This window comes from Octopus bimaculoides, chromosome 27, assembly GCF_046866305.1.
Source record: "Octopus bimaculoides isolate indiv1 chromosome 27, ASM4686630v1, whole genome shotgun sequence".
NCBI classification, from domain to species: Eukaryota; Metazoa; Mollusca; class Cephalopoda; order Octopoda; family Octopodidae; genus Octopus; species Octopus bimaculoides.
The window spans coordinates 22,667,113-22,679,612 of NC_142954.1; the positions used below are offsets into that span (position 1 = coordinate 22,667,113).

At 38.7% G+C, this 12,500-nt stretch overlaps 1 protein-coding gene across 3 annotated transcripts in view; it reads right to left on the reverse strand.

Moving 5' to 3' along the window:
• LOC106882763 (uncharacterized) overlaps window positions 1-9,951 on the reverse strand; it is a 12,971-nt gene extending 3,020 nt beyond the window's left edge. The window contains exons 1-5 of one of the 3 annotated variants that reach the window (XM_014933544.3): window positions 9,794-9,951; window positions 5,569-5,619; window positions 3,874-3,936; window positions 2,005-2,465; window positions 1-186 (exon numbers count right to left, since the gene is read on the reverse strand). The exon at window positions 1-186 is cut by the window's left edge and continues 3,020 nt beyond it. In XM_014933544.3, coding sequence (XP_014789030.2) covers window positions 1-186; window positions 2,005-2,465; window positions 3,874-3,936; window positions 5,569-5,619; window positions 9,794-9,833 — 801 coding nt within the window. In that variant the 5' untranslated portion in view covers window positions 9,834-9,951. Of the gene's footprint in view, window positions 187-2,004; window positions 2,466-3,873; window positions 3,937-5,568; window positions 5,752-5,775; window positions 5,812-9,793 lie in introns of those variants that run through there. The other 2 variants (XM_014933545.3, XM_014933543.3) reach the window with 2 other exon arrangements.
• Window positions 9,952-12,500: the final 2,549 nt, after the last annotated feature.

Below are 12,500 nucleotides of genomic sequence, written 5' to 3' on the forward strand. Positions count from 1 at the left end.
GGTAACACTGACATAGTTCTTTCTGTGCCGATGTCTGACAGTGTTGTCCTCTGATCTGTCTTTAGACTCGAAGCGCCTGATAAGTTCTGAGGTGGTGGGCCCAGAACAACTTAACCTTTTGCAATGATGCCCGTGGCTTCCGTTGCTTTTCAGACTTGAATATTTCTGTTTTGTGCTGCACGTTTCCTATGAAAGACAGCAAAAAAGAAAAAGAGTTAAACACACGGACAGGTTTTGGTGACCGAGTTTTTTGCTGAACGGATCAACCCGATTACTTTCTTTATGTCTAGTACTTATTCTATCAGTCGCTTTTGCCAAACTGCTAAGTTATGGAGATGTAAACACACCAACACCAGTTGTCAAGCAGTAGTGAGGGACAAACATGGACGACCGGACGGATGGACATCCATCCATATATCATCATCATCATCATTTAACGTCCGCTTTCCATGCTAGCATGGGTTGGACAACTTGACTGAGGACTGGTGAAACCGGATGGCAACACCAGGCTCCAATCTAAATTTGGCAGAGTTTCTACAGCTGGATGCCCTTCCTAACGCCAACCACTCAGAGAGTGTAGTAGGTGCTTTTACGTGTCACCTGCACGAAGGCCAGTCAGGCGATACATATATATATATATATATATATATATAGCCATCTAGCCATCCATCCATTTATCTATCTATCTATCCATATATATATATATATATATATATATATCTCCATCCATCCATCCATCCATATATATATATATATCTCCATCCATCCATCCATCCATTTATCTATCTATCCATCCATATATATATATATATATATATATATATCTCCATCCATCCATCCATATATATATATATATATATATCTCCATCTATCCATCCATATATATATATATGTATATATATCTCCATCCATCCATATATACATATATCTCCATCCATCCATCCATCCATCCATCTATCTATCTATTGTGTTGTTGCATCAGCACTTAAGGTAATCGCCATTTTCTACAGTTTATTGAATAAGTTTTGTTTTAAATTTTCGCACACGAGGTGTGTAAGGCACCCAGCTTTCGTCTGGGTGTGTTTTCCAAGGGGGATTTGCCCCTAGAGGCAATTTCAGCCCTATTTTAATATCTAATTTTTCTTTCTTGCCTTTTACAAATTTCACTCACAAGGCTTTGCTTGTCCTGAGGCTAGAGTAGAAGACACTTGCCCAAGATGCCATGCAGTGGAACTGAACCCAGAACTATGTGGTTGGAAAGCAAACTTCTTACCACACAGCCACACGTATATCATCATCATCATCATCATCGTTTAATGTCCGCTTTCCATGCTAGCATGGGTTGGACGATTTGACTGAGGACTGGTGAAACCAGATGGCTGCACCAGGCTCCAATCTGATTTGGCAGAGTTTCTACAGCTGGATGCCCTTCTCAACGCCAACCACTCCGAGAGTGTAGTGGGTGCTTTTACGTGCCACCGTATATATATATATATATATATACAGAGAGAGAGAGAGAGAGAGAGACAAATAGATAAAGCACAGTACAACAAAGAGACGTGGAGGCGCAATGGCCCAGTGGTTAGGGCAGTGGACTCGCAGCCGGAGGATCGTGGTTTCAATTCCCAGACCGGGCATGGTATGTGTTTATTGAGCAAAAACATCTATAACTCCACGAGGCTCCGGCAGGGGGGGGTGGCGACCCCTGTTGTACTCTTTCACCCCAACTTTCTCTCACTCTTTCTTCCTGTTTCTTGAGTAACACTGTGATGGACTGGTGTGCCGTCCAGCTGGGTGGGGGGAACACATACGCCATTGAATCCGGGAACCTGGGCCCACGAGCCTGGTTAGGCTTTAAAAAAGCGCATAAATAAAAATTAAAAAAATAACAAAGAGACAGCATTATATGTTTTGCTTACGAGGAGATACATGGCTGCCCCTGCATTATGTAACAATGGATGTGAATAGCTGGAAAGAGAAATAAAGATAAGTAATTTCATTTACCTTAGAAGACATCATTGAAATGTTGCTTTCACTTGAAGACTTAGCTATGTCTGATGTTGTCAAAGCCAGATTGTTTGTCGATGTATCACTGCTTTCTTCCAATTCACTCTTATTTCTTGACCTGACCTTCTTCCGTGGGGCCTTTTTCTCATAGCAACTGCTCTTGGCTCGAGTCCGCTGTACACCGCAGTCACCAGTCTTAACCTGTGTCTGCTGTTCACACAACGCATCCTCGAACAGAACCTGCTGTTCAGAGCTGCTGCTCTCATTTGATCTTTGCTGTTCGCGGTGACTGTTCTCGTCTTCAGCCGACCGTCCAGTGCAACTGCTTTGATCTCGAGTCCGCTGGCCATAACAATCTCGTTCTCTTTCTTTCGACCGATCACGGTACTTTTTCTCCTCCTTTCTTTGCTGCCAGTCATCACGTAAGCAGTTCTCTTCTTGTCTCTTCCCACCGTCTTCTGTTAAAACATATCAAATAATAATAATAATAACAATAATAATGATAATAATAATAATAATAATAATAATAATAATAATAATCGTTTCTACTAAAGGCTCAAGGCCTGAAATTTGGGGAAGGAGAATAATTAATTACATTGACCCAGCACACAACTGGTACTTATTTCACTGACCGCCCCCAAAAGAATGAAACACAAAGTAAACCTCAGCAAAATTTGAACTCAGAATGTAAAGATGGACGAAATGCCGATAAGCATTTTGTCCGGCATGCTACGGTTCTGTCAGTTTGCCAGTTTAATAATAATAATAATAATAATAATAATAAATATGAGAGGTATAGGAAAAAATAGCGAAGTACCAGGACCTAGCTATTGAATTACAGAGACTATGGGAAGTGCTGATAAAATGTATCCTAGGTTCATTGGGAACTGTCCCCTAAAGATATGAACAGATGGATAGGGGAAAGGATGAAAGGCAAAGTCGACCTCGGCGGAATTTGAACTCAGAACATAGCAGCAGAAAAATACCGCTAAGCATTTTGCCCGGCGTGCTAACGATTCTGCCAGCTCGCCGCCTTAGTAATAATAACAATATTAATAACTGCATGCATATTGCATAAAGTAGTCTGTCTGTTTGTCTGAGGTCCTTGTTGTGACTTGACAGACAGTGCAAACCCCGCGGTAGACACAATATCTTCAATCAACAACCTCACGATATTGGATACTATGTAACGTCTTAAATAATAATAATCCTTTCTACTAAAGGCACAAGGCCTGAAATGTTTTTGGGTGGGGGCTAGTCAATTATATTGGCCCCTGTATGCAACTGGTGCATATTTCATCAACCCTAAAGGTTCAAAGACAAAGTTGACTTCGGCAGAATTTGAACTCAGAGCGTAGAGACAGATGAAATATCGCTATGCATTTTGCCCGGTATGCTAACAATTCTGCCAGCCCACCACCTTAAGAAGAAGAAGAAGAAGAAGAATATTCCGGGAAGACACACTCTCCCCACTCTTTTCTGCTTGGCATTGACACCTTTATCTGACATGCTAAACACAACTGAATGTGGATACAACTGTTACGACAAAACAATCAACCATCTGTTGTATATGGATGACCTAAGAATTGCTGGCATTGTACCGAAATTTGAAACCAATAATAATAATGATGATGACGATGATAACAATGACGATAGTGGGACCAGTGGTGGTGGTGATGACAATAAGAGTTGTTGTCATGGAGGTGACTGTGGTCAATTTAGTGGTGGCCGTAGTGACGACGATGATAATGATGATGTAAGTTTGGTTAGTTTACGAAGTATAAGAAAAAAAGGGGGGGGGGAAATAGATGAGAAAAAAGGAAATGGATTATTTGGAAGGTAAAATAAGCGTGAGACATCACCAACCTGCTTTCTTTTGTCCTGATAGCTTGAATGTTTGTAGATATTTTATGGTTACCAGACCATACACTGAAAGAAAAGGATTGTGGTTGTCTTATTGGGTGAATGTAATAGGGTTGTAGCATGAACACAAGACTTGAAGACCTGGGGGGGAGGCAGAGCCACGTTATGACTTTCAGAAGGATGTCGGGTTAATACGACGCAGGTGAGGACTGAATTAAGAAAGTAAAGGACGAAAGTCGAAAAAAATTTTAATTCCGATTTTTGGCGATTTTCCGGAATCCTCCGTAACCGAAAACGTGGGGTTTTGTCAAAAAAAAAAATTTTTTTTTTAAACAATAATTTGCAAGAAAATGGGGGGGAGGAAGTCTTTCTAATATTGTTTACGGGACTCTTGTGTCAACAACAACAACAATAATAATAATAACAAGAGCAACATTAGTGAACAGATCTGTTGAAGCTGGACTGACCTGGGGTTAAACAAAAACAAAAAAATTGAAATTCCACAAACTGTAAGGGAGGTAACTTTTAACTAATAACAATTTTTGAAAATAATTCTTGCATTTATGCAAAATTATAGGTTTTTATGGTCGAAGAAAAACAAAACAAAACAACAAATACATAAATCAAAAGTAAAGCATCGAAATGTGGACATAAAAGAGGAGAGACAGTGTTCATGGCTGCGTGGTTGGAAGTTTACTTCTCCTGGTTTTGAACTCAGTTCCACTGAATGGCACCTTGGCCAAATGTCTTCTACTCTGGCATCGGACAAACTGATGCCTGGTGGACGGAAACTGTGAGGAACCCGTCATATGTATATATGAATGTATGCTTCTTCTATTTATTTAATTATTATAAATCTTCCACTGATGAGCGGGGCCGGTTTCCAACAAGGCTCCGTCTTTGGGATGTAGTTAACACAGATAGATTCACATTTGGAACTTGAGAAAATTCCTGCCTATTTTTACAGTTCCACTCACAGATTGCACTTGTAAGGTACGAATTAGCCGGTCGATTTCTCGTTCTGAAAATCCCAGTTTATCCAGATTCTCCTTCAAGCATTTACTAACAAAAACTAGTGCTCCAATTATTATTGGTATGAATATAAATTCATCGTCTGGAGATAGAAGCTGGAGGTTTGGAGGCAGCTGTCCATAGATATCCTCTTTTTCTTTGATTTCTATCTGACATCTATCTATCTGTCTGTCTGTCTGTCTTGCTTTTCCTCGCATTCAGTAAAAATGTATTTATTTTGGAAGTCTAGTGTGTGGCATTATTCTGTAGTAATGCCCTTATATAGATATCTATCTGTGTGTGTGTGTGTATGTGTATATATATATATATATATATATGTATATATATATGTCTGTACGTACGTACGTATGTAACTATGTACGTACGTACGTGTGTGCGTGCATGTGTCTGTCCTGTACCGTGATAACCGATGATGGATTGTTTACGGCCCCGTGACTTAGCGGTTCGGAAAAAAGGGAGATCGTTAGGACAAGTAGGTAGCAGACTTAAAACAACTAGTACTGCGGTCAGTCTATTCGTTCAGCTAAAACCCTTCAATGCAGTTTAGCCCCTTGTGTGCAATAAAGATCCAGAAAGAATAAAACCCTTCGATGCAGTGCTCCAGCATGGCCGTAGACCAAACGACTGAAACAAGTAAAAGAAAAAGATAAACGAATAAGGAATTACCTTTGAACATTGCAAGTAGCCATAGACATATGATTAGGAAGAAACCGTAAACTGAAAATAAGAATATATAAATGTTAGCGTATTGCCAATTCATTTCAGGAAATGAGACGTCGCAGTATTTTACATATTAAACGATTCTTTGGCAGACAAAACGTTTCACGTTCATTTAAAATATAAAATTAAACGATTTAAAAGCAAGACACTTACAAACGCAAGCGTTGGATTAACGGTCCGGTCAAGGGAAGTAACTCAAATACTTATCTTAAATCTAGAATTGTCTCCCTTGAACGTTGTGTGTGTGTGTGTGTGTGTATATATATATGTGTGTGTGTATGTGTGAGCGTGTACGCGTTTTTGTTGTGTGTGTGTGTGTGTAAGCACGGTTAACGAGACTCGGCGGATCTACGGAAAACTATAGGCGCACGGCCTCTTTCCCCGAGATCAATCATCATTTTGTTTCAATATAAAAAGACGAAAGAATTTTCAGATATTCCAGCCATGACGATCACGGGATAACGTAACGCCAATGATTTGTTCTTTTTTAAAGATAAGATAAAGGAATTAAAACTGATTGAGTCATTGTGATAGTGTCGACGTTTCGCCGCCACCATAGCAAACAATGTTATTTCGTTTATTATAAACTAGAAACAACAGCCAAATCTCCCTTAAATCACACAAAGTAAACGGAATTTTAAAAATCTAATTACTGCACTAGAAAGTTCACATCGAGAAAATTCCGTTGATGTAAAAATTTTTACGAAAAAGTGGAAAATGTGGATTTCTATAAACTTTTAAAATATTTTTTCAGTTTCCTTAAACAGATATATTAATTTTCTATAAATTCAAAATAGGATAAAAATCTTTTACAAGAATTTTATCAGGAAGCTAGTGTATAAAAAAATTCATAAGGGAAATTTCTATTCCCAAGAATATAATTATTCGTTTATATTTATATAAGGGCATTACTACAGAATAATGCCACACACAAGACTTCCCAATTAAACACATTTAATTATATTAGCTTTCTATTTCATTGTATAATTTATACAAACGAAAAACAAACAAAAAAAAAAGGCAAAAGAACATCGATGTACCACCAAGTACCTCAATTAGTCGCACACCACAAGATTCAACGGAAGGTACTATAGCAAGCTAACACGCTTGTGGCATTACTGTGGGCGATGGCGATGCTGAGGCGTTGGAACAGCCAAGTACCCTCACCAGCATCACCTGACCTGACACCACGGTAAGGCGAGCCGCCAACGATGACAAGAACTTCGCCGTTTGCGGCCCGACCCCTCCAAACATCTCAAATTCCACAGGCTGGAAGAAATAGTTCATTGCCAGGTCCCAATACTTCAGGGTGTAGGGATCTCGCCTTCGCCCTGCCTGAGATTTGAAACCAAATCTACCCGCTTGTTGCTTGTCAAAAACAAGTGGGGAATCTTCTCCACACTAGATGATTGATGGGGAAACACTTGATCGCCGAGGACCTGTGCTGGTCAAGGAAATATCAGTCCTTTGTTTAGGGTTTGACCAACATTACTGACCATAGTCTTTACACACAAACACACACACACACACAAGTGCAGCCGTGGCTGTGTGGTAACCACACGGTTCCAAGTTCAGTCCCACCGCATGGCACCTTCGGCATGTGTCTTCTACAATAGATAGATAGATAGATAGATAGATAGAGACAGGCAGATTAGATAGATAGATAGATAGATAGATAGATAGATAGATAGGTAGGTAGGTAGATAGTTAGATTAGATAGATAGATAGATAGATAGATAGATAGATAGATAGATAGATAGATAGATAGATAGATAGATATATAGATAGATAGATAGATAGATAGATAGATAGATAGATATATAGATAGATAGATAGATAGATAGATAGATAGATAGATAGATTGATTGATTGATTGATAGATGTGTGTGAATGTGTGTTTGTGTTTGTATATGTTCCCCCACTCCACTGTCCATTTCTCCGCTTGACAACTTAGTGTTTGTTTACATTCCTGTGAGTTATTGGTTTGGCAATAAAAGCCAATAGTGTCAGCACAAAAAACTATCAATAAGAGTTACTGATTGATCGAGAAACAGAGAGAAAGTGTTATGAGAATGCGTACGTGATGGAACGTCTGCATCTAATGGAGTCAGCGAATTGGATTGCTACAATGTAATCGCTCTGGAGACTTTCACGTGTACACCATAGATTTTTTACTGGTCTAAACACATAGCGATTGTCTTTGTTTAAACGTATTAAAGATTGCCTCTAATCTAAAGGTACATACAGACATTAGTTACAAGAGATAAAGACGCATGTACACACACAACTAGAAACATTACGGGAGTGGGGTTTTTTTTCGTTATTTTTTTTTTTCTAGGCTATGACAATCACAAAAGCACGCACGAAATAATCATAAACACACAAAAGTGCATACAAACATAATCAAAGATAACCACACACACACACAAGACAGACAGACATACGCAAATAATCACAGAAATACAAAAACATACAACTACGTAAGCTACGCTGCTCCAGTATGGTCGCAGTCCAAAGACTGAAACAAGTAAACAATGAAAAGGGCATGGCTGTGTGGTAAGAAGTTTGCTTCACAACCACATGGTTCTTGGTTCAGTCCCACTGCAGAATATCTTGGACAAGTGTTTTTTACTATAACCTCAGGTTGACCAAAGCCTTGTGAGTGGATTTGGTAGACGGAAACTGAAAGAAGCCCATCATATATATATATATATATATATATATATATATATGTGTGTGTGTGTGTGTGTATGTATGTGTATGTATATGTTTTTATGTGTGTATCTGTTTGTCCCCCCCCCCCATCGCTCTTGACAACCAATGTTGGTGTGTTTACATCCCCATAACACAGGAGCTCAGCCAAAGACACCGATAGAATGAGGACTAGGTTTACAAAGAAGAAGTCCTGGGGTCAGTGTTTGTTTGACTGAAAAACCCTTCAAAGCAGTGCTCCAGCATGGCTGTGGTCAAAAAATGACCTAAGCAAGAAAAAGAATAAGAATATAATTGCTAAAAAGAAACACACACACAAAATTCTAAACCTCCACACAGGCACAAAATAACACAATTGGCTGTTGATTAGGATAATACATTTGATAAAACCCTAATCTGGGATTAGCTGCATTCCAAGAAAATTCCACAGATTCCATTCTGCTCAAGTTCTGACATTCACTTTGAAATTCATTCATCTCTGTCTTTCGCTGCCCACCCCTCCTGAAAAGGGTCGGAATGCATAAAATATGATGTAGCCAACAGTGCTTTTATCTGTTATTATCTGCTTGTTCCAGTTGTTGGACTATGGTCATGCTGGGGCACCACCTTCAGAGATTGTAGTCAAACAAATCGAGCCTAGTGCTTATTTTGAAGTTTTGGTGTTTAATCTATTGATCTTCATTGGCAAACCGGTAACATACAGGGATGTAAACAAACAAACACTAGTTGTCAAGCAGAAGGATGGGGTAGACATATACAAACACAAACACACATCTATATTTATCTATTTATGTCTGTCTGTCTATCTATCTACACACATATATATATATATTTTTTTGTTGACCTACGATCCTCTTTGTTTCCATTAATTTTGTAACTAATAAAGAATTTACAGAAATATCTTTGGTCATTACTAAGCTGCTAATTGGAACATGAATTAACAAGGAATTTTAATTAGAAATTATAAAAAAAAAGATAGTAAATCTACTGATTTATATTTTACATGTTTCAGTCAGTGACCTGTGGCCATGCTGGGGCACGGCCTTGAAGAGTTTAAGCTGAACAAATTGACCCTGGGACTTATTTTTAAGTTTGGTTTTTATTTTTTATTCTGATGATCCCTTTTGATGAACAGCTATGTTAAGGGGATGTAAACAAAGGAACATTGGTTGTCAAATAACTGGAGGAAGGAGGAGGGAAAGAAACACAAAAGCATATACATACATATATTCACACATACATACATACACACACATGCATGTACGTGCATACATACATGTATATGATGGGCTTCCATACAGTTTCTGTCAACTAAATTCACTCACAAAGCACTGGCTGCCCTGAGGTGCTCTGCAGTACCTTATGGTTGCAAAGCAAGCTTCTTAACCACATAACCAATGTTTTTTATAAACCATGAAAGACAACGAAATTTTGTCAAAACAATTTGTCACAGACTTACCTGGATCAATCATTCCTAGTGAAATTTTATAATTACACATACATATATATATACACACAGATATTTATATATACCTGTGTGTATATTTTTTACAATCCTGTCACAGGTGTTTTTCTTTGAGTTTTAACCAAGTTGATACGTGTAAAACCAGATTGAGTATATTAAAAAGAAATGAAGAGAAATCACTTGACATACAGTAGTAGCAGGTGGTGGCTATGGGAGTAGTGGTGTTGTCGTTGGCAGTGGAATTGTAGGGGTAGGTGTATACACACAAGCATATATCTATATACATGTACGTACACATGTCCATGTGTGCGCATGCACGCACACACACACAGACACATTGTACTTCGTCCAGTTCAGCTGGAAAAGTTTTTATCTCAATTGGATTTGTATGTGTGACAAATCATTTGGTTCTTATCAATTGAGAGAAGTATGTATATGTTTGTGTGTGTGTGTGTATATATATATATATATATATATATATATATCATCATCGTTTAACGTACGCTTTCCATGCTAGCATGGGTTGGACGATTTGACTGAGGACTGGTGAAACCGGATGGCAACACCAGGCTCCAATCTGATTTGGCAGAGTTTCTACAGCTGGATGCCCTTCTTAACGCCAACCACTCCGAGAGTGTAGTGGGTGCTTTTACGTGCCACTGGCACGAAGGCCAGTCAGGCGATACTGGCAACGGCCACGCTCAAAATGGTGTATTTTATGTGCCACCCACACAAGAGCCAGTCCATAAATACGTTTTTTTATTTGTTTCAGTCACCAATATTTAATACCAGTTTTCTACATTGGGATGGGTTGGATGACTTGACAGGGGCTGGCAAGGTCAGGAGCCACACAAGTGCCCAGTCATCTGTTTCAGCTTGGTTTCTTCAGCTAGATGCCCTCCCTAATGCCAACCACTCCACAGAGTATGTACTCTTACATGGCACCAGCACCCACACCAATGCTTTTTATGTGGCACCTCGGTTTTAGGATCTCAATTCAGTTGTGGTGGGCAGGTCTTTCAGTACAGCAATGCACCACATATCTCACTCCTCTCTCATCTTCAGCATTTTGAGATCGGCCCTCAATACTACATCTCGTCTTCCTGGGTCACCCTCTCCCACAACTTCCCCCCACTTTAAGTGATCAGAACTTCTTTATAAAACAGTTCTCCTCCATCCGCATCACAACCAAACCAGTGTAGTCTGATGATGATGATACTTTAAATAGGACACATGAGCTAACCAGATGAGTTGGGAGACACTGAATATTTCGGTAGTCATGCTGGTGTTCTTCAAGGGAACACTCTGGCTCCATATTCTGTTTATGATATGTCAGGATTATGTCTTACAAAACATCCATTGAAATCAGTAAAGATTATGGATTCACACCTGGAAGGATTAGAAATAAAAGACATCCGGCAATAAAAATATCAGATGCTGACTATGCAAATGATGTTGCTTTTCTTGCAGACAATATAGAAACACCATAATTACAACTATAATTGGCACTCCATCCATTATAAGTGTTCCAGTTGATCCGATCAATGGAACATGTGTATTGTTAATGTAGTTCTCGGGGAGATTGAGCGTGATACACCGCAACAAGGTTGGCTCTTGGGTGGACAGGAGCACCGTGAAATAAAGAGTCTTGCTCAAGGACACAACGCATCACTGGGAACTGAACTTTCAACCTTACTATCATGAGCCAAATACACTAACCATTAAGCCACATGCCTTCAGAACCACCATACAACAGACTGTAGTCTCTCTTCATCACAGCAGACAGTTAACAAATACAAACGCTTTAACCAATTCCAGTGAAGAATAAAGACAAAACAACACTTTTGTTTTCATTTTTGTATTTCTTTTAATATTTATAATCATGTTTTTTTTGTCAATAATTCTGGGTGAGCAATGTTTAAACTAGACTTGAAGTAATGGAGCAAATAAAAATATATATGTACATATGCAAGGGTGATTTTTTTTTGAGCTTGTCACTGGTTATATATGCATGCTATATACAAATCATATTCATATATATACATATACATACATATATATATATATATATGTAATCTTACACACACATCTTCGTACATATGACAGGGTGCTGAAAAGATCCTGGCTTTGGGTAAAAGAAAATACAGGATGAGGATCAGTTGTGATTTTATTCAACATATTCCCCTCTCAGATTCATGTGCTTATTGCAGTGGTCCTTCAGTTTTTCTAAGTCCTCTTAAGGAACTCGGAAGTTTGGAACCCCAACCAGGCCTTTCACAATGCCCTTATAAAGCCAGGAACTTTCAGCACTCCCTCGTACATACATACATACATACACGCATTCATGATCCACTTACACATACTGGAACTGCATGAATTTACCAGTGGTTGTGTTATATGCACACACACACACCATTCATATTAACTCACACATATACATACAAAATGGTGACTAGTGAACTTGCCAATGGTTATACGTGTCAGCCACACACACACACATATATATATATACACTGTGTGAACTTTATATATATATATATATATATATATATACGTAGTCTAACATGTATACATATATGGACACACAAATACAATGATTGTGAGCTTGCAAGTGACTATATACATGTGTGTACACAATACACACACACACACATATAGAGAAAGAGTGTGAGCTTGCTAGTGACTACATACATACATGCAC